The sequence below is a fragment of the Paramacrobiotus metropolitanus genome, unplaced genomic scaffold (assembly GCF_019649055.1).
Source record: "Paramacrobiotus metropolitanus isolate TYO unplaced genomic scaffold, Prichtersi_v1.0 Parri_scaffold0000134, whole genome shotgun sequence".
Classification (NCBI taxonomy): domain Eukaryota; kingdom Metazoa; phylum Tardigrada; class Eutardigrada; order Parachela; family Macrobiotidae; genus Paramacrobiotus; species Paramacrobiotus metropolitanus.
In genome coordinates, this window is record NW_026570354.1 from 224,903 (window position 1) to 252,599 (window position 27,697).

A 27,697-nucleotide genomic window follows, 5' to 3' on the forward strand; every position below is an offset into this window, starting at 1 on the left:
TGTGTGGGCCGCTGTTTCCAGTGCTGGCCGTGTTGTGCCAAGCCATATCCAAACAACGCGTCTGAAGAGGGCGCGCCGCCCTGCCAGGCTGCCAGCCCATGCAGCCCAAACAGCAACAGCCGGCTTCGCTCCACAACGCCGCATCGTTCCGCGATTCGGCCTATTATCACTCAGCTGTGCTGTTTTTTTTATTAAGAAATCATAAGAATTATTACAAATGCCCCCTAACAAATGACTATGCATTTATTTATACACAGATGCGACTATATAATAATTACGTAACGAATGTAAGTGCGGTTGTATATATGCAGTACACTTATATACATACTCTGCTACATACAGAATGTATGACTGTACATTCGAACTCGTATAAACAGCGTGGAGAGTGGGTCTTAGCGTGTACAAACTATAGTTTACATGTACGTAGATTTGCAGGTTTAGTACACACTCTGCCATAACTGTTGTAAATGTAAAAAAATTCCGTGTGATACATTTTCTTTCCATGCAGCGTGCAAAGTTTCGAATAAAAAGATTATACTCGCACAAATGACGCACATGTCCCAAGCAAAGTAAGCATACTTTACTGCATGAAACATGTACAGTGGAACCTCCTACTTTGAACACCCCCGAACGCTGAACACCTCTGAATCTTGAACAACTTTTTTCGTACCGGCGCGTCTCGTAATGGGGGGACCTCTGAACCCTGAACACCTCTGAACTCTGAACCGTGAACACTCTGCTATGTACCGCAGTATGTTTTCTATGTAAATTAGACCTCCAGACATGAACAGAGCAGTTCAGCAAAACACCCGGGAAGATCAAGTGTTCAAGGTGTTCACGTAGATCATTCGTAACCATTCGTTTACCGTTCAGTAATTTTATTTCGTGGACAGATTTTAGTTTTTAAATGAACATCAAGGCAAGAAATACGTCCCGGACAAGTTGACCGCTGCTTATTTTGATAAGAAAAATTCTGTCCTCGATAATTTTTCGACCGACGAATATGAAAACGTATTTTTGTTTAATCGTAGTTGCCGTGTTAACCTGTTATCTTGCCCAACACGACACGAATCATACATTATGCTTGTTAGCTACATTACATATATATGTGTACATTATATGCTTATTATTATCAGCTACATATAAATCTACATATCAAGGAAATAGATCTATATTATGATCGGCCGCCCCGTGGAACTTGGCTAGAAAAAACCGCCAAGCAAATTAAAAAACCGATTTCACCATTAAACTCAGCATGTCCCAAAAGGGTCCCACATGCATTTTGTTTTCAAAAATATCTGCTCTGGACCGTCGCTCGGATGCCGGTACCGGTACAGGCATCAGTTCAAGGTGACCTTGAAAGACATTTTACATAAAACACTTGCGTGGAGCAGCTAACATTCAAATGCAGAGCATGTAGTGTAATAAAAAAAACTGTAATTTTTCCGAATACACTCCGAAAAATTTTTCAGCTTTGTCACGCTTCAACAAAATGCTCTAAAGCGAACGGGAAAGCGCTTTTGCACTGGAACTGTTTAGCTTTTCCGCGTTCTTATACATTGTTCTCTGTGCAATGTGTGCATTACAAAACACTTAAAAATTAACTTAAAAACCAAAGAAGTTGTCGGGTTCGGTGTAAAACGATCTTAGTACTCATATTACGGTATGCTCACGCGTCTACATGCAAATTTGGGATAAGATATCGAATCATAATAAGACTTTTGAATGCCACCTGATGCATTTATTTTAAACATTTTAAAATTTTATTCTCCTTATATCTCATAAACAATTTTCATATAAAGTACAAATCCTTTGGCTAGAGGGTGAAATTATGAAAGCTATGAAACTAAAAAAGCGTTTGAGGGTGCGAGAGCGAAAGTTTGCGAACGTATTGCTACTTACCTGCATAGTTCCTTTACATATTAGGTATAGAAAGCGAAATCGCACTTCGTCCACTCGGTGGTAGAAAACAGGCAATGTCTAACCATAGTTTGCGAAAACTAAAATTTGCGAGTTAAGTTTTAGACTAAAGTTTGCGAAAACTTTCGCTTTCTAAACTTAGAAAGCGAAAGTTTACTGACCGTGAGTTTTCCTATGCAGTGAAAAACTCACTGACCGGACCGGCATATGAGAACAAAGTTCTTCAGCTTTCGAATGAACAGAACCGCACAAGGGTTACACTATCCACTAACCAGACCTACTGAGTTACAGGAAATATACTGACCGTCGATCAGGCCTGTAGAGTGAACGGAAGCTAAAGTTTTAGGGAAGGGATATTATCTTAGTGTTAGTGGCGTAGACCAGATAAGAGCAGAACCGTTATCAGTGTTCAGCACAACGCTAATGCACCAGCTGTCAAACGGACAGAACTGTGCAGAAGCTGCCATGTCTAAATAAAGGGAACGGTCGCCATTGTCCGAGATCCTCAATTTACCACCGGCCTTACCTCCCCTTACCACAAACAGTGTGACCGCGAGGGCTGGTTTTATTTTGTTGGTGGCTATTGCCAATACACAAAAAATGTTAACTACCTAGTACCGGGTAGAACGACATCCCGTGTAAATGCAGTCGCCATTAGATGCTTAAAATCTCTGTCAAAAAATTTTTTTGGGAACAGTTATCCGGAAACAATCGAAATTGAGAAAGAGCCAACCCAAAGGCCATATATATCAGTGCTTAGGTATCACTAATTAGGGCTGCTGCGTAAACGGAAATTACAGGACCCTCTATTGCTGTTACTAATGTTCAGTGAGTAGGACAACGTAATCTCTGTTGCTCGTTATCACTACATACTTCTTGCTGCCGACTGAATCAAGAATAAAAAAATTATCAAAAAATCAAAAATCACACTACTAGAGAACGAGTACTGTATCTACCGACCAAACCTACTGATTACTGAACAAAGGATATTATTGTCCTCGATCAAAATTGGTTTCCACGTACCAGTTATTAAAAAGTAGCGAAGCAGAATTATTAGAAACTTAGCACCGCTGACCGCTCTCCGATTATTAGTCGTGCTATCTAACTATTTTGTTTCACATAAAACGAACCGCTCAGCTATATAATGCTGTTTCCTGATTAAAGCAAGGTAACTGAAGCTACGAACAGCGCCTAATCATACAAAATGTAAAAATATACACACAAACCAGGCTTCAGAAATAAATGAACAAGGATTATTTTTCAAGGAATTGAATGCAGACCACAAGAGCATCTGAGGCGAAGCCGAAGATGACTCTCGTAAATTATATAAAGCCAGGGCCCCCCTAAGAAAGACTCCGCCCCTGGGGGCAGCACCTCTGAACCATGAACACCTCCGAACCCTGAACAAGAAACTGCGTACCGAGGGTGTTCAGGGTCGGGAGGTTCCACTGTATGTTTATTGTTTAGTACTATGTAGCAGTACCTGCTCTGCTGTTGTCGCTGTTTCTTAGTAACTGCAAAGAGAACACACTAAGGATTGCAGTACTGTACACGATATACAAATAATTACAGCAAAGCGATTTTCTCGCATAATTGCAGTGTATACACGCTATATCTGTACTTTATTATCGTTATCGTACTGTATTAATACGCGCAATTACGGGAACAGTAATCTGTTTTAAATTATGGGAAGTGTACGCACTTCACTAGTAGACTGCCGTATACAACGCACACATCACTTATATACAGTATCTTTATTTAACACGTATCAATTCAGCCAGAATTGATCGGAAAAGCGCAAACTGAACAGTATGGATTAAGTAAGGAAAGGTCACCGTGCAGCTTGCACTTTCACGCGACAGTGTTCGTGTTTCGTTGTTAGTACAGCTTGTACAATAGCTGTATCACAATGTGTCCACGAAATCAAGTAATGAACAACCAAAAAACGACCTAAATCGCTGGGTGGCAAATTCTACGGCGAGAGATGAATGGTCTGCTCAGAGAAAATGGGCGGTAAAACTATTAGGACGGGTATTGTATTGTAAAACGCACAAGGGTCGCGCGACGGTCCCGAACACGAACAGAACAGTACTTATTATGCAACAATCTCGCAGAACAGCACGGAAATATTATAGCATCCACAACTTCGACTATTAAACCAGTAAGTAAAGTACTCTGTATGGTACGTACGGTTACGAGACGTACATGTACTCATACTAATAAATTATTTACGTTTTATTCGGCATCCTCCTAATATTACTAAACTAATGTTTATTTTTTTCTTTATTCGCCTTATATACATTGGCGAGCATCGCTCAATAAAAACAGTCAAATGAAGAATTGGTCCCAATTAACCTATCTCGAAACGGGACTGTATTGTACAACATGAGATCGATGGGTTTAGTAATAATTATTATGCCAGTATCCATGCAAATACAGTACACCTGCGCGGATTTAAACTACATAAAGTGATCAAATTCACGTATCGTACTCGTACTTGAAGTCAATATTAGGGAATTGCACGGCCCGGTACATGGTACCGAATTCGTGTGCATGCACGAAAAGCTTCACTTTTGCGCACTTCAAAACACGTCCTTGCATCGTTTTATGACATTCTGTAGCCACGTGATTTGTATACTCGTACATAGGCGCGAAAACCGTTTGTGCGCGCAACTTCCGGGTTCGGGAGTTTCGGCTGCAAGAAAATTCCAAAAAGTTTAAGCGCATTCAGTAGTACTCGTACTAAAAGGCTGGTTATTGGCCGACTGTCATCCGATTTTGCATAAAAACACACATTAGAATGAAGACTGGTTTTGCACCGAACCAGGTTTCCAACTTCTTTTCGAAATCTTACATGTCTTTCAAAAATAAAATACAGTTTGCGAGCACAGACGATTTCCGCGCCAGTATAGGTACATTTAAATCATTTGATCATTTGGCTACACATGCCATAATGTTACAGTGCAAGAAAGGGTCTGAAAGTGTGCAAAAGTGAAAGGTTTCGTGCACGTACACGAATCTGGTGCCTTGTACCGGGTCACTTCCCGGAAGTACTTACAGCGCACCTTTCTATGTATACCAGGTTGAATTTCCTAAAAGGTGTTATATTATAGTGTCGTTTCTTAACAAATGAATTTCAGTAATTATTTTTTGGGGTTTTATTCCATAAACAACTGCGCCGCAGCATGCTTGTACAAGGATCGGCAAGTATTCGTACTGCATTTATGTATTGGTAAAATTGGTGTGTAACTGTTAATTAATAAAATTATGTCATCACGGAGATCTCGGTACAAATGATTGTTTTATTAATTTGTGAATGCCACGCAGACACCGTTCTGTGCGAGCGGAAGCATAAGCCAGAAACCCCAAAATGCAACGGCACAATTAAGTCAGTCCAGTCCTGTCCACGCAGACCAGTGCTCCAGTGGACCCGAGCAAAGAAACATCAGAGGAAGAGCATCAAGACACGGAAACAATCATCAGCATTTGTATAATTAGGGCTAAACAAAGGGATAATCAATGGTGTGTGTATAATTAGAGTAAATTGTACAGCAACATTAACAGCAGCGCTAGCAGTGGCCCGTAGGCACGTGCTAATCCGTCTCTATCTGCAACATGCAACATCGCCTTGAATTCATTCCAACGCAACTAATATTATCATCCGTCGTGTGCCGCTCATGCATACAAAACATCAACAACCTGCAAATAACGCCGTCAGTGTATAAAATAATTATTGCGTTGTAGAAGGTGTAAAAGGAGCCTGGGTTACCCTTGCAGCGTCCCATCCTGTCCTATCCCGGCTTGTCACTGCCCTTACGACACTAACGACTCCGGAAGACATCTGCAACACACCAGACACCGCATTAAGATACGTTTCCCCAGCACAGACTGTCCGTGTGAAAATAACGCCGACCGGAAGTGCAGCGGAAGTGATTGCTTACTGGGGATAGAGGCGGTAGTCGGGCGCGGGGTAGACGTCGTTGAAGTTGCAGAAGTACATCTTCTCGTCGCTGCAGTCGTCCAGGCAGTCGGGCACGCCGTTGCAGAACTCGTCCAGCTTGAAGCAGCGCGAGCCCGACCGGCAGGGGAAGTGTCCGGCTTCGCAGCCTGCACATGTACGTCTGCTTATCTTAACGGTATTAATCGACTAATAATCAGGCCACGTACAGATGCCTTTGTCGCCGTTGCCGTTGTCAATGCCGAACTTGTACTGGCACTTGCACTCGTAGGACCCGGGCCGGTTGACGCACAGGACGGCGGGGTTGTCGCGGCCGTCGGCGGTGCAGGGGCCGTCGGGGAACTGGCTGGCGCACTCGTTGATGTCTGCCAAACAAAGCGTCTTCACTATGTAGTCTATGGCGGAAGTGGACGCGAGAGTCATTGCTCCGGGCATTGCCACACATATATATGTCGGCAGCGGGACAATGCCGGTGCAGCGTTTGTTGAAAGCATGCGGAAGCGGTGTATATACATAGTATGTACATACCTTGGCAGGCGGATCCGTCGGCGAGGATCTTGAAGCCGGGCGGGCAGGAGCAGCGCTGCGACGTCTCGGTTGCGTTGTCCTGGCGCGTGCAGACGCTGGTGATGTCGGACATGTTCAGCTCGCGGCCGTTGTCCGACAGCATCTTGATGGCGCTGCAGTCCTCGTTGGTGATGCACTGGCCGCCGATGCGATCTGCATCCAACACCATCACGTGAACCGACCAGTAATTATTAGAAGCCATTGCCAGGGTCACGCGGCTAATTATGCTCAGCAGGCTGATTAATAAGGCAACAGAAACTTGGATTCTCAGCGGCATATTACAATTGAATCATTTTTACGCAAGGCAATTAAACTGGCAAAATGCAGCAGTGGGAGCGGAAGGCGAAGCCGGTTGTAAACTGTAAACTGCGGCCAGCACCAACTGACTGCGGCTGCTACCGGGGCCAACGCAGAAACGCAGAAACGCCGAAACGCCGAGCGGCGATTGTGTCGCTGACGGTCTCCTTCGGATTGACTAGTGAGCCTTCAAGTCAAGAAGGAGCCGGAGACGGTAGCGCCGCTCGAGCACTGCTCGACATTAAACAGCCGGGACAATGCCGGCGCTGAGCAGTCGGTAAGCGGAACTGCGCCGCATTGTTGTGCGTAACAGATGGTGTAAAGTAGCGGTAGGTATATGTGCATGCAGACTAAAGGCCAGCGTTAATTGAATTATTCTCCTTACGTACCGGGTTTGCAGGCGAGGAGTCCGCTGATGTTGATGGGCTTGAAGTGGTCGTCGCAGACGCACTCCCCGGGCGACACCGCCGAGACGCCCTCGCAGAAGCTGTTGGGCATGCGCTCGCTGCACTGCTTGTCCACCAGACACTTCTGCCCGTGCGACCGCACTGCAATTACAGATACACAAGCACGCTTTACTAACGAGTAACGGCTGGCATTGGCCACACATCTTAATGCGCAGTAACAACGTTAACGTCGCACTGCCAATTAGGCTAGGCTGCAGTGCAATTAATCCGCCGCTGCTGCTGCCGGTGCCGGTGCCGGCAAGGTCATCGCCGGCACTGGCTGTATGCAGCCGGACAATGCCGGTGTCCGAAGGATTTCTTTGGCGCCGATTGAAAGCCGAACTAGGCGCAGATGACGCAACCGTCAACACGGCCTGAATGCAGCTAATGGAGGCGACAAACATGTTGATCTTACGCTGCGGCATTAACTGCTAATCAACACCGCCTTGACTAACACAACGTCATAAGAATAATATAATGATGCATCCTCGCTGTTAACTTCTGTCCTGCCGCTGCACTGGCCGGGTGTTACGCGGTGTAATCTGGCCTGGGCAAATATTGAACAGAGGCCTGAATGCGCTTGTCAACTGCCTGCTCGTCATCATCATCAGCAATATTAATGCATAACACAATCATCAAACAGCCAGAAGACACCACTGGTTTGCACAGGCGGAAGCGTACATGTAGTGCCGTGTAGGCGAGGAAGGAAGCCAGTGAATGTCAAGTTTGTTGTGGAGCAGCTATATCTGCTCGGTCTGTATCTGTACGGTTGTTTATACAAGACACTGTATCGATTATGTACTGTATAATGTTGTGTTATTGGTTTAGGCCAGCATGGTCAACAATCAGCGGCAATTCAACAGCTGATTGTTTTAATTGTACATATAACATAATAATTGAATGGGCTGACTGCATGTACAATACAGTAGCGTCGACTGCCGTGTGGACGTTAATGGGACTGTGATGCTGACTGCCCGTTAATAAGACACATACAAGCGACTGACTTACACTTCAAGCAGATCTTCCATTCAAACTGCACGCCGCGGATCATGGCCACCGGATGGTCGATCTCGTCGGCGGCGCAGACGCAGCGCTTGACGCCCTTGACGTCCTCCACGCACTCGCCGGTGATGCAGTCCTCCGTCTTGTCGCACTGGAAGCCCACAAAGTTCATGCGCATCGACTGCAGGTGCGACAGCGCCGCCCACGACGGCCCGTGCAGTAGTCGCAGCAAAAAGGACTCCTTCGCGCCCAGCGCGTTCAGCAGATTCGCGCCCTGCACCGACTGCAAGCAATACACAGACATTACCATCAATTGGCAATACGCATTATACACGGTATGTCCAGTTCAACCCGCACAGGCAAATGACCATGTCCCGACGGGACCAGTTACGACTGCGTCTCCCTCACCAAGCATGGTCTTCAGTGAATGCATTTTATACAAATTCCCGCAGACACGATTAATATAAAATTTTAATACCAGCCGGTTTTCCTTTTCAGTACAGCATGTGAGAAGCCTCTGACTTGACAGACTTTTACTTATTCTGAAACGACACTGCGCCAGCGAGCTAACACACTGCAGGAGAGACTGGCACACTGATGCAGTCTGCATCTCGGCGAAGGGACTCGTGTTGAGTGACAGTGCAGTATTTCTGGCTTCCGAGCGGCGTTGCTAGGCGCTACGCCGTCGACAATTACAGGGACACCGAGTACGCCGCACTATTATTACAGTACTACGCTGTAATACAGTACGCTGTATTATTACAGTACCACATTCAAGGACTACGCTGTAAAATCCTATCAACAACAACAACAACAACAACTATTATTACAGTAATTTTGCCTTCGCTAAAGATTTCATGTTGACGTTTTATTGTACGTATACACGAACTAAGGAAGAAATTATCCTCATCACGATTTATAAGAGATCAGGGAATTTAGCGACGCGCTAATCTGATTGCTTATCTCGCCGCAGTTAATCATAAACATTTACCAGTATGTTCCTCCACACAGCTGCACTGACCAAAGCTACCTGCGCCGTAATCGACGACGCTGCGCTGACCTTCGCGGAATTCGCTGACGTTGCTGGCGACTATGCGTGCTGCACGTTGCAGCGAATGTCTGGCCTGTCGTATGTATCTGTATATGCGTTCCATGACTTCCATCCGATACATCAACACTCGGATACTGTATTCGTGCAGTCGTCGGAGCAGGAAATGCATCTGTGGCATTCCTCTCGGCATTCCTGCCTTCATCTGACAATGCGCGATGTCTAATGCGCGGCCATTTCCCGGAGGGATGGCCTCTATACTGCCCAGCACACGGTGACCTTCTCTGGTACGCTTCCTACTTTTAAGCAGCTCAGACTCTCTGCGGTTAGACTAAACACTTCAGAAACCTACACTACTATCGGAATCCAGTAACTCAGTTGACAGAATACTTTAGAATTACAGTTCAAAAGAGGAAAAACTTACTACCCTGATCAGCGTAATTAATAACTGCTCTTCTCACTCAGATCTCTGGCTAAAGTTTCCCTTTCGCAAAATCCCTCGAAATTTAACTTGACACCAAAACAGACCGCACTGCAAGTGCAGCGTGCTTCAATTACGTTAGACGGAATGGAAGAGCGTGTATGCACAGTGCATTCCCAGCACTGACAATGCGTGGGAATGCAAGGGCGCCGAGCGTCTCTGGCAAGAAATTATTTACCGTTATGACAAGGTTGCTTTTTTTACTTCGTATTTTATCGCTACACAATACACTGTAGTGTACCTGGTGGCAGACGGCGAGGAGGAAGAGGGGGAGGAGGACGCGGGACAGCGTGGACATGGTGAGGTACGGCGCTGGCGGATCGGATCGGATCGGATCGGGGGGAATGACTAGAGCGGCTGCGGGCTGACCTGCAGACAAGCAGAGAAGAAGCCGGTCAGATGAGGATGACACCGCAGACGCGATGGGGTCGTTAGCGGTTAATTAGCGAGAAATCTCAATCGCCAATGTACAAGGCGATTAATTAGGATAACGGCAACTGGGCTGACTCCTGGCGGGACCAGTTGGACCGGGTCAGTTGACTGGCAGAATTAATGCAGTTAACTGGCAGCGGAGAATTAGCCGGCGCTTACAGATACAGCGGGGATTGTTGCGTCAACAGGCGGCTGCAGCTCTCTCTGCCCGCTGTTTATTATACAACGGCTTCAAGTGCGGCCACTCGAGATTACGGCTAATCTCCGCTGAATATCGAGACCGGCGTAAGACGCCGGCAAAACAATAATATTATAATATAGCCGGTAAACCAATCTGGCCCCGCTCAAGCTCAACTTAACCCCGATTCGATTCTCTCTCCCACTTACGCAACCGACAATAAACAACCAACACACACACACGGCGGCTCCGCTCTCCGGGCCGGGACAAGCGGCAGTCAGGGGAGTCGTGAAGGGAAGAGGAGTAGCTCCCAACGGGATGACCGCTCAGTGCCCAACGGTGAATATCTGTAGTGGCGAGACTGGAGTCCAACTAATGCCGGTGTGATTAATGTGATGGTGATGAGGCTGATAATAATCAAATGAGTAGTTATATGTCCGTGTCGTGATACGGAGGAAGCTGCTCGGCTCGGCGTCGACTGGTGAATGAGCGGAAAGAGCCGGGGGATTTTATGGAGCACGGCATTGGATTAGCCAGTGGGGCGGCGCTTGTGTCTAGCGGCCGCGCTGGACGCTGCCGCGGCCGACCAATGGACCAATGGACCAATGGACGGTCGCGGCGCACGTACGGCGCCGCGTCCGGCCGGTGCCGGTGGGGGCGGGGCCATCCAGCCGGCGCCGCCGCGCGTAGTGAACTAGGCGGGGTGTCCGGCCGGTGCAGCTAGGGCGTCCGGCGTGGCTCGGACTAGCCGCTGGCGACGCTGCCAGACAAGGCCAAGTCGCATATTAATAACGTACTTTTCATAAATTGACTCGCCGTAATTTTTCAATTGTTCCAGCTGAGGCAGCTCGTTAACTGGTCGTTGCGCGTGGGTGGGGTTAAGTTGGCGTTGAATGCATACGCCGGCGGCCGCCGCGGTCAGGCCGTGCCGGGCCGGCGGCCAGGAGAAGCAACCGTCGGCCAAGATGTGGCGCACGGCCGCGAGACACGCGGGCGCTGCCACGACCGTCTTCCGGCGGAGCGTGCCGGGCCCGGGCCGGGGCCGGCACGGGTCGCTGCAACCGGCAGACATGCAGCGGCCGCTCGCTCCGGATCCGCCATGCCAACCGGCAGCCGCCGACTTGTGAGCGCTGCCGGCCGGCCGGCCGAGCGGGCCAGCCAGCGCTTGGCGTCTCTAGTAATTCGTGACCTTGTCCCGCGGAGCCTAAGTACATACTGCAGTTACGTGTGCGTGAGGAGAGGCGACGCCGGTGCTTGCATGCGCTTGTGGCGCAATTGCCTTGTGGCCTGTGCCAGTGTGCCGCTATCTGATCCCAGTCAAGCCGATCAGCTAATGTAAGCAGCTAGTCCAGTTAAGATGCCATTACCGCGCACACGCCTATAAGATCACCACACCGCACGCCTAACTTCACCCGGCCAACCGGCAATTAATTGCCAATCGCTGCTTACTTAATTGTCAGTTAGTTTATTTGCCATTGCTCTCAGCAGCTAAGTAGCCACTAACAATGGGCCCGCGCCAACCAGCTCCCGACTGCCACCGCTCGGCATGCAGCTATCGGTACATACAGGCGACGCAACACCACCGCGTAATCGCATTCGCCGCTACGCTCCGGCTCAGCCAGCTTAACGCGGCAACAATGCCGGTCTGCTCAATCAGTGTACTGCGGGCTCACGTAAACATGCGCCAGACATCACTCTTCATTACTTTAACATTCATCCCCACATACACAGTATTACGATTATTCTCTGAATAATCGGGACACTACGCAGTCCGCGCGTGATGAATGATGATGACCACGACGGCTCTTCTCCAGGTTTCCCTATATTTCTGGCCACTTAACTCGCCGCTCCACAGTTTGTCGCTTGCCCACTTCCGGTCCGTTATATTCCTGTATGTCTGCCCAATTAATTGTCTGTTTTTTTTTATAAATCCCATAATTTCTATCGTAAAGCTACAGATAGCACGAATAATTACAGCGCAAAGCGGCACTGTGAACGATTGCCGCTAGTGCGCTGCCCATCGTCTACCACAACGACCAATTTTCTCCTCGCAGCATTTATAACAATTATAACGGCGAAACGTGGATATTTTATAATTTATATGGGTAGTTTAATAATAATTATTCAGATCGCTAAGCATCCGCCATGCCAAATGTACGTAGCACGCTATGGGGGGCGGGGGCGTGGCGCGCCTTCGAATGCAGTTTGGCACAACTCGTGAATTACGGGGCAAGCTGGTAAAAGACGTCACCTGCGTCCACCGTCGAATAAATTATATTATGAAGCGGATGGCAGACTACGTTTTACCAGAATATCGCAATAAAAGCTGTTTTTATTTGAATATTTTCATTAAGATACACAGTAGTAGAGTACTTATATTAATCCCGAATGCTGCTGAAGCTGACAAGTAATTGTACAGATACCGGTAGCAGTCAGGATATGTTGGTGTTGAAGTGTTATTTTTAGGGGAAAATTTATTTGGATAAATAAAGTATAAATCAATAAATAACTTTTACTTGAATAAATAAAAAAATAATATTAAATATAATATTATTCTTATTATATATAATATTATTCTTATTATATAAAATATTATTCTTATTATATATAATATTATTCATATATTTGACTTTCAGTCTCACAAAGGGTTTTGATCGGATAAATAAATGTAAGGACGTTATTTGCAGCTGTCAGTGTTCAAGGAAATAATAAGTTGTTCCCGGAGCGAAGCACAGAATGCGAGTAGTTAGTTCCGACCCGCGAAGTCATAACTTGTAATTTACTGGGCTTCGTTGCATCATGTAGCTATTATGTGTTGAAACCACCACCCACATATTGTACATTCCACACTGACAATAATCCTTGTACTGTACACTGGTAATCATGAATACAGGAAGACGTACAGCGATACATAATGTTACATATCTATATTATAAACTCTGGTAATACTTATAATAAAATAAAACGGCTTTAAATAAATAAAATAAAATTACGGATATCGGGAACGTCATAAATATAATCAACGCTTTTCGATCACTACTGTCACTAGTGAGTGATGTTGTATGTACAGTAGGGGACGAAGAAAGAATTGGCGGGGACTAGCGAGTTGTCGGGCGAGTCAAGCGACGCAGCGGCTACATGTGCAGGCAGCGGCGTCCGCGGGCGGGCGACAATTACGGCCCTTCTGTCCGGTCCGGTGCGGCGTGGCGGCTACATGTAGAAGTTGCGCTCCATCCAGCCGTCGGGGAAGCGGCGGATGATGAAGCGACGCAGCTCGTCGAAGACGAAGAAGAACAACGCGAACGGGATCATCGGCAGCCACCACACGAACCTGCATGCAACAAGGATGCCGGCCAAGGTCAGTCAAATGCAACTGCTTTCGCAGATAAACAACATTTAAAAAAACGCATTTTGAACATGTATTTGTCGAATACAGGATTCTTTTATAACCAACGAAACTGAATGGAATACTGCCTTGAATTCCATCGACATTTATTTTATTCAGTTCTTCCCTCTAAAAATAAAATTATTATTCCAAATGGGCATGATCATGAAACAATTATTAAAAAAATGAAATGAATAAAATAAAAAATGTAAAAATTAATGTGAAATGTATCTGCGTTTGAGTGAAGCAAGACGGGGGCAGTAACGCACCTGATGGTGTAGAGGGAGAGCGCGTAGTTGAGGTAGGGCACGTAGATGCAGAAGATGGTCACGGCCGTCTCGAAGACCAGCGACAAGTTCATGAACCAGTTCCTGTGATGATCAATTAGCGTTTCATTAGCACGCACACACAGGGAAGCCATGCAACCTGCTTACGTCATCGGCTTCTGCAGGACAGACTTGCGACGCACCTACGAAGGCACATTTTTTGAACAACAATTTTAAATTCAATGTTTTTCCGGCATTTTTCAAGTGTATTCTTTGCACCTGCTTGGTAGATTTAAATAATTTTCCGTACGACTATTTTGATTAATCTACCTAATTTTATGATACATACTTTTAACATTTTCTTGCGTTAATGCTGATTGTTGAATAATATTTTAAAACACCGAGGTATTTTCAAGATATTTTTTTAAATTTTGTCTACCATAAATATTGCATAATTCACGTAATTCTTCCTAAACAGTTTTTCAACTTTTTCAGTCGAGGAATTTTTATGGCATACTTTACCATTTTTCTTGTACATTTTGTTAAATTAAAAACTTTTTCTGAAGATTTTTCGCTTTTTTAATTGAGATATTTTTCTAAGACACTTTCAAACGTTTCTCTTGCATCAATGATATTTTCAATTTGCGTAATTTCTTATAGGTAATAAAATTTTAAAGACACGCCATCCCACGGCAGGATAGTGCTATTGCTAACCGGTAAAAACGTGCTGGACTGACCTTGCGGCAAATGAGGTCCACCCACTGGAAGACGACGATGGAGGCGAAGAAGGCGGCGTCCACCGTGCGCTGCAGCAGCATGCGTTGCGGGTATGTCTGTCGAAGAATTCATTTGATTATTATTATTATTAACTTTTCATTTTAATATACCAGGTCATAATTTTATCATTTTATTTTATTTCTTATTGGTTTTATTCAACCGGGATAAATTCATCGTAATTAACCGGATCAGTTCTATTTATTTAACCGGGTTAATTTTATTACTAATTTCATTTAACGGGGATAATTTCATCACTTTGTTTAATTAACCTAGTTATTTATTATTACTATTATTTATTTATTATTATTCATTCTTTTTTATTATTCTTATTATTATTATTCTTTATTTATTTATTATTATTATTTTCAATTTCCCGGGCTAATTTTGTTGAAAAAAAAATCGGTTTGGTTCAAGTGCCGATTTGTGGCGGTACTGACCCACTCTTGTCCGTAGGAATCGGCCACGTCGCTGAGGGCGGGGTTCTCCCAGTAGTCGCGCACCCCCACCACATCGTAGGGCCGGAAGCCCATCTCGCCGAGCACGACGAAGTAGGTGAAGAAGGCCCCCACGGCGCAGATCATCCCGGCCTGCATGTAGCAGCAGTGCAGCAGCTGGAAGCTGACCAGCCGCTCGTCGGGCGACCGCGGCGGCAGCTTCATGATGTCCGCCTCGGCGCTCTCGTGCGCCATCGAGATGGACGGCAACTGGCGATCAAAACACGCTGCTGAGTCATTCGATCAAGGAGACGGTCAAGAGACTTACCATGTCGGTGCCCAGACACACCAGCAACATGGGAATGGTGGTCAAACCGAGAGGAACGCGGGCAAAGAAGTAGATGACGACGGGCGCGATCTCGGGGATGTTGGACATGAGCGTGTAGCAGATGGTCTTCTTCAGGTTGTCGAAGATCAACCGCCCTATGAACCAGTCACGTCACAAGCTGTTCACTTCGACAGAAGGATGCAACGCTACCTTCTTCGATGCCGATGATGATGGAGGCAAAGTTGTCGTCCAGCAGCACAATGTCCGCCGCCTGCTTGCTGACGTCACTTCCGGTGATGCCCATGGCGATGCCTAGCATTCGCAATTGATTGTGGATGCGTTCATTGGGACGGTCAGTCAGTGCTTACCGATGTTGGCCTTCTTAAGAGCCGGCGAATCGTTGACGCCGTCGCCGGTGACGGCCACGACGGCGCCGGCGCGCTGACAGGCCTCGACGATGATGAGCTTCTGCTGCGGCGAGGTGCGCGCGAAGACGATCTCGGCGTGGTTCATGAGGATGCTGTCGATGTCCTCGTCCTTCATCTCGCGCAGTTCCCCGCCGTGCACCACGATGGCCTTGGCGTCGGCCGGCTCCACCTCGCTCACCTCAATCCCCAGCCGGTGCGCCACGTCCTCCGCCGTCTCCATGCCTTCGCTGATTATCCCCACGCTGCGCGCGATCGCCTGTCAACACCCACACCGATTAAACAACAGAAAAAAGAAGGGAGTATCAACGACGGACCTTGGCGGTGACCGGGTGGTCGCCCGTGACCATGATGACCTGCACGCCGGCGCTGCGGCACTTGGCCACGGCGTCCGGCACCGCCGCCCGCGGGGGGTCGATCAGCGAGATGAGGCCGACGAAGCGCATGCCCTCCATGGGGAAGTTGGGCTTCTCCGTGTCGAACTTGGTGCCTTGAGGGAACTCGTCCTCCGGCAGCAGCAGATCGCAGAAGCCCAGCACGCGCTCCCCGCGACTGCCCAGGTCCAGGTAGGCGTCGTTGAACTTGTCGGTCCAGGCGCGGTTCTTGGGGATGTCCTTGTTGTTGACGCCGATGGAGGAGCAGCGGTCCCAGATGCGCTCCGGCGCCCCCTTCATGGCCACGAGGTAGCGCAGCCGGCCGTCGACGTGCATCTCGTGGACGGAGACCTGGAACTTGGTGGTGGAGTTGAAGGGGATCTCGGCCACGGCCTTGTGCTTGGCGCGCTCGGCCATGACGTCGCCGGTGAGGATCTCGGTGAACTTGAGCAGCGCCGTCTCGGAGGCGTCGCCCTTGCACTCGCGCGCGTACACCGGCTTGTCGCCCTGGTCGTCCTTGAAGGCGGCGCGGTTGCACAGGATGGCCACGTTCAGCAGCGCCTTGCAGGTGGTAGTGTCCGGCAGCTCCTTCCCTGCAACGAACACACTGTTTCCTTCAACAAAGACAGATGGGAAGGCACCAACGCACCGGCCAGCGACTCGGTGGCCGTGTCGGTGGCCACGATCTGCTCGTCCACCCAGGCGTGCGCCACCGTCATGCGGTTCTGCGTCAGCGTGCCCGTCTTGTCCGAGCAGATCACCGAGCAGGCGCCCAGCGTCTCCACCGCTTCTAAATTCTTGATCAGGCAGTTCTTCTTCGCCATGCGCTTCGCCGTCAGCGTCAACATTACCTGCACGACAGCCACTTCAACGAATTTGCCGCAATACAAACAACTGCGCTCTTACCGTAACCGTGATCATGATGCCTTCCGGAACCTACAAGGCACGACTATTTAATCACATATTCCATTTACCGATATTATCCTATTTATTAATAAATATTAAAGGACACTACGATATTTTTTCGATTTAAGTTTAATTAAAATAGGGTATTTTATGAAAATGTCAATTTTATTTTGTATACTTAGGACGTACGTTGGCGACGACGAGGCCGATGGCGAGGATGATGGCGTAGAAGCCGTCGTAGCCGAGGGCCAGCGCGATGACGATGCAGAGGACGCCCATGGTAACGGCCAGGATGCAGATGAGCGTGACGAAGTGGCGCATCTCGCGCGCGATGGTCGTCTCGGAGGTGTCCAGCCGCGTGGTCAGCTTGGCGATGCGGCCCATCACCGTGTTGTCGCCGCGCTTGATCACCACGCCGCGGCCGAAGCCCTCCACGGCGTTGCTGGTGTAGAAGATCAGGTTCTTGGACTCCAGCGGGTTGTCGCTGCCCTCGGGACTGCGCGACTGCGGCTCCGACTCCCCGGTCAGCGACGAGTTGTCCACCTGCCAGAGACCGAGAGGAATATTCATCGCCCCATAACAGCTAGTCTGATGCGCCACCCACCTTGAGGGTCTTGCACTCCAGGATGCGGATGTCGGCCGGGATGCGGTCGCCGGCCTTGACCTCGACGATGTCGCCTAAGACCACGTTGTCGGCGGAGATCTCCTTGATCTTCCCGTTGCGCAGCACGTTGGCGCTCTGCGGCATCATCTTCTTGAAGCCCTCCATGATGGCCTCGGACTTGGCGTTCTGGTAGTACAGGAAGCCGCCCGTGATCAGCACCACGCAGATCAGCACGATGCCCAGGTACAACTGCCGCCAATCACCGAATATAAAGCGTTACAGTCATGCAGAAATGTCAACGGAACTTACGTTATCGTAGGGCGCGTCATCCGAAGTGCCCACCTAGGAGAAAGACAGGTCAACCCTGCATAAATGGCAAGCAGTGCGGGAATTGCAGAGCGTACCTGGATCCCGAAGGCGATGAAGGAGAGGGCGGCGCCGATCTCCAGCAAGGGCGAGAATCCCCCGACGAATTCTGTGTAAAGACAACCGACAACGTTTACTGCATTGTTGAAGAAAAGAAAACGTGGCGGACGTACCGCGAAGGATTTTGACGATTTCCGGGACCTGTTTGGGCGGCGTGAGCATGTTCTTGCCGTCGCGCTGCAGACGCTTGGCGGCCTCCTCTTCCGATACACCCTGCAATGGTCATCGTCACCCCGTTGCAACTTGGAAAGGAACAAAGACGATGACACCGTACCGTCTGCGGATTGACGTCCAGCTTGGCGAAGAGGTCATCTAGCGGCAGCATGTGCTCGTCCTGCAATCGAATATCAGGTAAATGAAGGCGATGACAGCATGTAATTGATCGAATGTACCATGGTGAGGTCCTTCTTGAGGTCGTCCATGGTGAAGGAGCGCGGCAGGTTCTTCTTGGACTTGCAGGGCAGGCAGCGCCGCCACCAGGCCTCCTTGGGCGGGCCCTCGCCCGTCGTGTCCGCCGGCAGCTGCGCGAAGGAGGCGTGCTTCACCGACGGCTGCAACACACACACAGACACGTCAACGAGGAACTGGCGGTCGTCTTGAATTGACTGACCATGCCGCCGTGGACGGATCCCGCGTCCGAATGGTCGTGGTCATCGTGATCCTTGGCGCCCAGGTGGAACAGCGCCAGCCGACTGCCCTTGTGCTTCCCGTTCTTCCCGTTGCCGTTCGCGGTGTCCGACTGGCTGGAGAAGGCGCTCGATTTGCCTGTGCAAACGGGATAATTAAAACACGCGCGAAAATTGTTATAAATCAGATACTGACGAGCAGAGCCTACTGTATCAGCACTCGCACTTGAGCCACTACTCTACGTCTTCTATCGTAACGCACTCTCGCAATGTTCGATTGCGAAGGAGGCGCATAGGTTTTCTTCTAAAGCCCATAAATGTTTTCCTTAGCACTGGCCTGTATCCCTGTGCAAATCACTTTCCTGCCTAACGTAATTTAACTTTCATCAAAATCTCGAAGCCGAAAATTATAAATGAAGAAAATCCAGGGACTTCCGGCGCTTAACGCAGTTGCAACCGCCCGTTCTGGCAACGTAACATAAATTTATCTTACAACTTTTGTAGAAATTCCCGTTCCTTCCCTTTTTGATTTTCTTTGCGAAGCAATGGTTTTGTCTGCACTACTTGTAGTCAATAACAAAAAATTGCAAAAAATTTTAACTATAAATAAGTATTATTTATAAGTAAATGCGTCATGTGGAAAACAGAATGATGCAAAACCAACCGATATGTCTTCACGACGGGTTCAAAAATGCGCCGTAAATCGAAGGTGGAAATTATCATCATAATAATGGAAAAGTCTACTCAGAAAAAATAAATAAATGATAATAACGATGAAATATTACATAGTAACAGATAAATAATGACGAAATAAGAATAATAAATAAAAAAGAATAAAAATACAATGGTCTGGTGTGGACTTACGGAGATTGTCCTGGCTGTGGCGCGTGTCATTGAGGGAGAAGTTGGAAGTGGAGAGCGTGTCGTTGACGGGGAAGGTGGACTGGCTGCCGAACTTGGCGCTGGGCGTCTTGCGCAGGATGCCGTGCAGCTGCTGGCAGGAGGGCGTGTTGCGCAGCGGGTTGGTTTGCACGTGCAGGTGCTGGCTGACCGTGTCGTCCTTCTCCGTGTCGTTGCTCACCGTGTCCTCGTTGTCCAGCTTGAAGCGCGCGTGCGAGGCGCTGCGCGGGGGCATCCTGCCGTCCATCGTGCGGAGGTCGCTCTCGTTGACCTGCGTGGAGATGGTCTTGGAGAGCAGCTCGTCCTCCTCCACCTGGCAGGCGATGGTGCAGCTGGCGGGGGGCGCGCGCCGGGAGGGGCTCAGGACGCGAGGGGCAGGGACGGGGGTAGGGGCGGAGGCGCCCTCGCGGTGGGGGGGCACGGGCTCGTCGTCGGAACTCTGGATCTGCTCGGGACGGGCTTCAGCTGGGCGCTGCAGGCCTTTGAAATGGCTGGCTGCATGCAATTAAAAGACAGCGTTCAATAAAAACAGGGCTGTCATTCTTTTATCATCCAGCAGGCAAAATTAAAAATTAAAAACACTGCAGGCGAGTAAGTATTCTGCTGCAAGTAATCAGCTCAGCGTCTGGCCGTCTGCAAGACCAGTGAATCAGTGATGATGCAGCATTTTGCACAGACAGGTCGCTGGCCAACGGCCAACGGAAAGCACTGCTAGCTGTGTAGCTCCTCCCGCTCTGTCCTCTCATTGGTCGCTGTGTGAATACGGAAAAAGCCCGCCAAGCTGGCTGATTACTGTATGTGAATGGATTTGCGGGCAGATTCATAATTTTACGATAAATGATAACGAACCGCTATTTGTTATTAAAGTTAAAGTAAATCATATAGAAAGCGTCTTAGTGTACCAAAATTTTCTGAATTTGGCCATAATTAGTACCAGTGTACTACATAATCAATTTTTAATTTGTACAGATACGTAGTGCATGTGGATCTCTATAAATCAGGGTTAAAAATCTACTAATTCACATTTAAAGCTTAAAAGCATACAAAGAAACGTTCTGAATTGATACTCGTATAGTTGGTAACCTCGCACTATTATGGATATTTTTATAATTAAAAATACAGCAAGCAAACGGCAGGATACGTATCTGTCGGTACATATAATATATAATATGAAGAAAATCATGCAAACTGTGTTGGTTGTTTTGGATACTGCTGCAGTTTGCGTGCACTGTGCACATGTACAATACAGTACTCACCGGGACTGGAATGCCTCCTGTCGCCGTAGAGGACGTGCGCTGCCGGCGGCACCAGTCCGTGCGTGAAGTCCACCGCCCCGAAATGCGCGTCATCCTGACTGTACGGCGGCGGCGATGATGGCGCGTCGGGGAAACGGTCGTCCTCTGCAGTCTCTGCGTCGTCGGATTCCCTGCCTTCCGCTTCATCGTCCAGACTGAAGTGAGTGGCGGCGGCGGGCGGAGGGGGCGGGTCATGCAGTGGAGCCCGCCCTGAGTTAGCTGCTGGCGCTTCCGGAGGGGGTGTGGGTGCGCGGAAGCGAGGAGGCTGATCGTTGTCGGAGAAGAGCGGCCGGTTGGTTAAGCCGGTCGCCGCTGACCGGAAGTTGGCGTTGGGAGCGTTGAGAGAAGGTCGGGATGGCTGGTGGTCCCGGGAATAATGGTCTCCCGCGTGTACTGGAGATTCTTCCACAGGAGGACGGTGGCGGGCCGCGGGGAGGGTCGTGCCGACCACGGTGTAAGTCGGTCCCTCGGACTGGTACCGCTCGCCGTCGCCCTCGTAGTCGGGCCTCCGGTCACTCCGGTTTCTGTCCATTCTTAACTGTTTCTACCTGATAGAGAGCAAAATACATTGCCACAGTGTGTTTTTCTTCTACACCTTATGTATTTGACTTCCGGTTGATAAATAATACATGTACGTACGAGTACAATACAGTACTAACACCGACTACGACTCCGATTACTACGCTATGCAAAGCTGTAGCTTCCGCCTTATAACGTTTGTAGCAACTGCTGATGTATACAGCATTGGTCTGAGTGTTCGCAATGCAAATGCCTTAGTCTACAACTTAACATCAGAAAAATAATTCCTGTAATACTGCTGTTTGGATTATTTCCGAGCAAGTATTTATTACTTATTATTATTTAGCAAGCATTTATTTTAAGTCCCACATATCCATATGTGCGTCTATCCATAACTTGGGCTAGTTGCGATATTATAATTACTTGCGAAGACGGAAGCAAATACATAATTAAGTACAATTTTCGCGGTTTAATGAAATATTTATTAGCCAGTGCATATATATACGCATCCGGTGTCCAGTATTGCAGTATACGCACATTCCGCTGGATGCTTACTTAACACGGCCAATTAGCAGCGCGTAATTAGCCGTGGAGGCTTGTGCTGAGTAAGGTAAACAACGTTGAACAACGTACATCATCGTTTTGTTTGTTGAGGACTTTTCCGCATATCGCTAGCAGGCACGATCGGCGGTGACAAGCAGAATTCCATTAAAACCAACGAATTTTCGTATTGTGCAGTACTCGCCCCGTTATTAAGCAGAAGTACTCAATTATCTCATCGTTACGGCGCTGTGTAGGTATGTTCTCGGTCTTCTAGGGATTTCACCAAACTGCCCTTTAATTCCCCAGCTGGCCCCGCCCCGCTGCCCTACCGTGACTCCGCACTACGCCAAAATACGGCATTATTTTGCACCTATATATTCACCTCCTCCTGATTATGTATTGCTTCACATTTTTTAATCTCGCTCAGTCATTTCCGGTGCAAAAAAAGCACGGAGCAAATTTCACTCTTCTTTTTTGGACAATTTATTAATGCATGTAGCTACTCGAAGATAATAAAGTAATACAGTAATAGACATGTACACTCATACAGTACATAATAATCACCGCAATAGTATCCCCCCTGTTTGTGGATACTGTAAGCGACAAACAGTTTACACTTTACTTATGCGAGGATCTCGTATTATGTACAGATATATACAAGACTGCAATAATATTATGCGTTTAGGAAAATAAATAATATCAAGACGGGGTGTCTTGTGCGTAGGCTATTGTAAAAATTAATGCAGTAGTCTAGCTGTTATGAAAACACAGCAGCGCTGAACGACTGCATTGTTGTTGAGCCGGCATTCAAAAACAAAAACATGGCATACGAAACGGCCACGCTGAGGGGTGAACCGATCAATGTAATGAGCAAAATGTCGGGGAAGGCGGGACCTTACCGTGTGTATATATGTTAAGAGCAGTTTGCGTGTCCTCGCAGTGATCGTCAGCGGCCGCAACGGCCCGGCACTGGCCTGACGCTGGACGCAGGGGATCCTTAGTTTCCTTCCGCTGCAGCGAAAGGGGCGCAACGCATCCCAAGTTGCGCAGAAATACTGGGCACCGAAATGTACCGAAATTAATTCATTGCCGGTCACTGCACGGATTAATCACGGAGGAACGGTCAATCAATGAGACGAAGTGCATATAATAAATATACATATAAAAGATTTCCTTCGTTATGTAAACACGTGTGCTCTGCAGTATAAGAATAGGAGCATCCCGATGTCGGCTGTTACATCTCTGTTGTTTAGCTGCATCGGTTGGAAAATAATGCACGATTCATGCCAGTGAAAAACGCAGCAAATGACATTGAACAGACGGAAAAAGAACGCCAACAACAATTTATTTGTGAAGGCTGTATTTGTGCCCACGGGACACAGTCGACAATAATCAATTATTATTTTCTTGCATGGCAGCACAGTATGCAGGCGGGAAATGCGGTTACAGTAAACTAGACGTCTGCACAGGTGACCGTCATAAATAAATGTTATACTTACGTTACTTATATTGCCGCACTATACGCATCTATGTACTGTATACAATTGTTTCTGTGCGGTGCTGGAAGGTACATGACAACGCCAGAGCTATTATGAACGCTGTTTATAACTCTGAGGCGAATTGATTCGTGTAAAGTTAATACGAGTAATTCCATAAAATAAACGCTATGCGTGGTGTTGTATACGAGTGGTTAAAATTAAAACACGATGCCTGCTCGTGTCGACACCGTGCAATCCATTGCGCAGTTCGGCTGCGTGTTCTACCTGCAGGTACAAAACGAAACGTTGAAGTACAGATACAGCAGGCAGCATGAAAATCCTATTTAATGAAAAATGCCGCAAAACGAAGTAATGTTTAAATGCTGACTGAAATTTACCGGTCATTGCCGACCCTAAATTACCACTAAACCACTGCTCTGCCCAGCCTGCATGAAGGCCGCCGAGAATTAGCAATTTAGTAAAAATACGAGTACTAACTTTTTACAACCTGCACCTTCTTCTCCACAGCAGAAAGTATGTGCTGGGCCTGTTCTCGGGTCCGGTACATGTCTGTTTATAAATATCGTGCTGGTTAATTGACTCATTCATAAAAAAATAACCTCTCTACAGATATATATTGCCAGGTTAGCACGTCACCATGATTGTCATGGCGTGCTGTCCGGCGCAACACTGTACAACTTGTCCCACGAAGTGAGCACGTTACAATTTGCCGTGCCAGACTGCCAGTGCTGTACCCATTTACTGTACTGTACGCAGTGCACTACACTTTACAACAGCTGTTCCATCTCGATGGCTCTGGCAAATGGTTATAAATAAATTAAAATGATAATAATTATTCTTATGTATAAATCAAACTGTTCTGCTACTAACATCACTATACTCGTACAGTATGCGCGTACGTACTTTCAAGCATCTTATGCCGCGAGTATGTGAGTGTACTGCACGATTCTACACGACCAGCATTTGTTGTTGTTGTTTACATACTTATTGTTTTATGGTTCTTGTTGTAGGTTATTAATTTTAATTAAATAAAATCGATCAGCTGTTGCAGCTCATCAGTATACCGGTTACCATTGCAACACTCGCAACATTTGCCGTATTTTTCCTATAAATTACGGCTTTAAAGGTCACTTTCTCGCTGTATCACATTTAAGAGCAGCAAGTGCTTTTGAAAGTACAGTACTTAGGCCTTTACTGGAGCTGAATGTGAAAGCGTTGTGTAACATAATAACAGGAGAGGTGCGAGAATAATAAGAATTAAAATGCTGATTGTCTTTACGTAACTTATTGGTACATAAAAAATGGTAGCGATGCCGTTTTCCCACCGGATGTCAGTATGCGCAGTTAACCACGCATTTCCGCGTATGTTTGGCGAGCTGACTTTTGCCAGTCAAGATTTTAAGGATTAATGCCGAGGGATACAGTTTGATTGTTGATTTTCTTATAAACCTGTCCGCTTCGCTTGTTTTACCGACTGGACTGGGTTGAATCAACTAAACAAATCCAACCCATTATGCTGATTGCTCTTGCCAAGCCCTCCATTGTCAGCTGCGCCTTTGTCTGTTTACTTAATGGTACGTTCACAACTCGTAAGGGAAATGGCACTTTTCGAGAACTAGTTATGATTCCGCAAAAAAAGACACCATCTCCGTAAATCACGATTTTATTGTATATGTATATATAACTTTGGCCATAGAGTGACAATACTTATTCCTTAAAATACCTGTGGATTTAATGAGCCATAAGTCGGCTAACTCGTCTAACATACCTAATCGACATTTCACTACTAACCGTAAGCTGTAGTATTTCGTGTAAAATTCTTAGTAACCTGCAACAGTTCTATTAATATAACTGGCGAGCTAACCGTTAATGATTGAAAGGGTGGCCTTACTTGTGCATTGTCTAATTTGCAGCAATGTGCGTCGGGGGACTGAAGTGCTACTCGTGCAAGTTCGGCGACGATGCCAACCAGTGTCAGGGCGCCGGAAGTGGCAAGGTGCAGGAGTGCCCGGCTTCGAGCAAGGTCTGCCAGATCGGCGTCGGACTGCGCCACGTGCCCGCCAAGAACAACCAAGTCGGTAAGCAACCTAGTTAACAAGCTACTGTCGCGATCCAACAGGCAATATCGGAGTGCTTAATTGTCCGCTTCTGTCTACTTAATTAAGATGCAATTTATTCAGCTTCTTTAACGATTTACTACAATTAAACAGTAGACTAATTTACTACAGTTTAAATGTATTTTATCTGTCTGTATAGCGCCGGTGATGGGGCGGCAGTGCGGGAACGACAGCGAGCAGAACCAGCGGCTGTGGTCCAAGGCGGTCGCGGCCGGCGTCAAGATGATCTGCGAGATGATCCCGCGCTCCGAGAAGGACGCCGGCCTGCGCGGCATCGACCGGCGCTGCGTCTGCGCCACCGACACCTGCAACGGCGAGATCTGGGACGAGGTCATGGTTGTACCCTGCATGAAGGTCAGCCAACGCCTGCAGACTGCAGTACATTACATGGCTTCTTCTAGTATAAGGACGAATTTGTCAGTGCTCTCAAAATAATGCGCAAATAAATCAACATTTAAAAACAAGCTGGAAAGCATAGAAATAATTAATTTGGATATGTGCAGACCAACTGGAAAGACGGCGAGGACCCGGAAACGGCCACGCTGGGAACGAATTCGCTAAACAACGTCAACGACAGACTAAATAAAGGCACGTACGAGACTGTTTGCGGCTACTGTGCTGCAATAAAAAATCCAAGAAAGGTTTCGACAATGCAACATAATTAAATAATCAATTATTAATTTAACGGTTTTCTTTAACCGTAGTATTTGTGCAAAGGTCACAGATAATTACGTTTCTTACGACGCCAAATAGAACATACATCCCGAGGTAATAAAGGTCACTTTCGTCTAAGGAAGTTGTTGATTTTCGGCAGGCGAGGACGGACTGGGTTTGGGAGCGATTATCGGGATTGCCGTGGGCGCGGTGAGTGTCTTTGTGTTACACTGCCGTAGCGGTGGGCACGTTAGCGCGAGCAGCGACTGCTTATCCGCCGGCAGGAGTTTGTACGGTTCAAATATGCGCAGTGCTACTAAGTAATGTCGGTACATGATTTGTGTGCACCAGGTGCTATTCTTGGCGCTGATGGCGTTCGTGGTGTGGTACATGTTCTTGCGGAAGAAGAAGGAGCCGGAGGAAGAGGAGAACGAGGACGACAAGAGCGGCGCGACTTCCGGCGCGTCGGGACGGACATGGGACGAGGAGGAGGATCCCGACACCGGCCTGAAGAAGTACAAGACGGAGCTGAAGCCCACCGATTAATTACCCAGCTGCACCGTACCGCAGCGGTTAAGTAATGCACTGCTTCCCTTTGCCGGTGGACTGCCTTAATTGCCGCTGGGATAGCTGCTCGCTACACTGCAAAATGGACGCTGAAAGAACCTGCTTCCGGTCCACGCTTGTTAGTCGGAAGTCAATGCAGTGCCGCAGCGACAGGCTGACAACTGGCCGATCGGCACAGCGGGTCTGTAGTTATCCCGGATGACCTTTGCGGTGTCGCTGGAATGGAATACCGGCCGGTCACGGGACTCTGCGCCGCCGGGTCCAGAGATACGCTGCACGATCCGGATGTCCATCGGCCGATCCAGTAACGAAGCAGTACTGCCAGCTGCAGATACCCGTGTTTACAAAGGTCATCACGACGAGACAAGGCGGGGCCTGCGGGTGTTTGCCATCCATGCACGATGTAGTCCGTGGCTGAGAGATAATGTTATTTACTAAATTGGCGATTCTTGTTTGTACTCTGTATTATAACCTTTTGTCGAGTGTTGCCGACGCGTATACGTATGACCTGTATGCCGATGAACAAATGTACGGGGTCTTTTTTATCATTTTATTGTACAAAATGGCTTATGTACGGAATTGCATTTTTTCCGGGATATAAGTTTCTATTTTCTGGGCCAGCAAGAAAAGCACATGCTTCTTGTTGCATTTTATTTTATTTTTTTGGAAGTATTGTGCTGGCCGCAGGTTCAAGGTCATCGCTAAGGAAGAAAAATGCGCAGA

General features: G+C 47.7%; 3 protein-coding genes and 1 long non-coding RNA gene across 7 annotated transcripts; 2 read left to right on the top strand and 2 right to left on the bottom strand.

Moving 5' to 3' along the window:
- Positions 1 to 5,217: 5,217 nt before the first annotated feature.
- Positions 5,218 to 10,797, bottom strand: LOC129599010 (fibulin-1-like). 2 transcript variants are annotated; one of them, XM_055497128.1, is made up of 9 exons: positions 10,539 to 10,797; positions 9,961 to 10,088; positions 8,197 to 8,473; positions 7,132 to 7,290; positions 6,407 to 6,598; positions 6,088 to 6,243; positions 5,862 to 6,027; positions 5,690 to 5,761; positions 5,218 to 5,619 (listed from the first exon to the last, which is right to left on the bottom strand). In XM_055497128.1, exons 2-8 carry the CDS (start codon positions 10,015 to 10,017, stop codon positions 5,734 to 5,736), a joined length of 1,035 nt encoding a protein of 344 aa, XP_055353103.1. In that variant the 5' UTR covers positions 10,018 to 10,088; positions 10,539 to 10,797; the 3' UTR covers positions 5,218 to 5,619; positions 5,690 to 5,733. The 2 variants fall into 2 exon arrangements, with proteins under 2 accessions (XP_055353103.1, XP_055353104.1); XM_055497129.1 differs by lacking the exons at positions 9,961 to 10,088; positions 10,539 to 10,797 and adding an exon at positions 8,599 to 8,776.
- Positions 8,999 to 13,689, top strand: LOC129599012 (uncharacterized). The gene is made up of 2 exons (XR_008691850.1): positions 8,999 to 9,525; positions 13,400 to 13,689. It is a non-coding gene; the product is annotated as an uncharacterized LOC129599012 (long non-coding RNA).
- LOC129599009 (sodium/potassium-transporting ATPase subunit alpha-B-like) lies at positions 13,095 to 23,612 on the bottom strand. 2 transcript variants are annotated; one of them, XM_055497125.1, is made up of 22 exons: positions 23,037 to 23,612; positions 21,037 to 21,623; positions 19,745 to 20,275; positions 18,865 to 19,019; positions 18,647 to 18,805; positions 18,529 to 18,588; positions 18,368 to 18,467; positions 18,233 to 18,303; positions 18,138 to 18,170; positions 17,829 to 18,077; positions 17,414 to 17,767; positions 17,225 to 17,254; positions 16,968 to 17,169; positions 16,262 to 16,911; positions 15,888 to 16,203; positions 15,730 to 15,831; positions 15,520 to 15,674; positions 15,195 to 15,461; positions 14,718 to 14,813; positions 14,149 to 14,183; positions 13,984 to 14,085; positions 13,095 to 13,660 (listed from the first exon to the last, which is right to left on the bottom strand). In XM_055497125.1, the coding sequence occupies exons 2-22, from the start codon at positions 21,605 to 21,607 to the stop codon at positions 13,540 to 13,542; spliced, it is 4,359 nt and encodes a 1,452-aa protein (XP_055353100.1). In that variant the 5' UTR covers positions 21,608 to 21,623; positions 23,037 to 23,612; the 3' UTR covers positions 13,095 to 13,539. The 2 variants fall into 2 exon arrangements, with proteins under 2 accessions (XP_055353100.1, XP_055353101.1); XM_055497126.1 differs by lacking the exon at positions 23,037 to 23,612 and adding an exon at positions 22,228 to 22,246 and having other exon boundaries at positions 21,037 to 21,619.
- LOC129599011 (uncharacterized) lies at positions 17,416 to 27,688 on the top strand. Of its 2 annotated transcripts, XM_055497131.1 has the most exons (7): positions 17,416 to 18,071; positions 18,148 to 18,605; positions 25,550 to 25,714; positions 25,893 to 26,107; positions 26,257 to 26,341; positions 26,568 to 26,617; positions 26,759 to 27,688. In XM_055497131.1, exons 2-7 carry the CDS (start codon positions 18,578 to 18,580, stop codon positions 26,951 to 26,953), a joined length of 738 nt encoding a protein of 245 aa, XP_055353106.1. In that variant the 5' UTR covers positions 17,416 to 18,071; positions 18,148 to 18,577; the 3' UTR covers positions 26,954 to 27,688. The 2 variants fall into 2 exon arrangements, with proteins under 2 accessions (XP_055353106.1, XP_055353105.1); XM_055497130.1 differs by lacking the exons at positions 17,416 to 18,071; positions 18,148 to 18,605 and adding an exon at positions 24,774 to 25,210.
- The last annotated feature ends 9 nt before the right edge of the window (positions 27,689 to 27,697 follow it).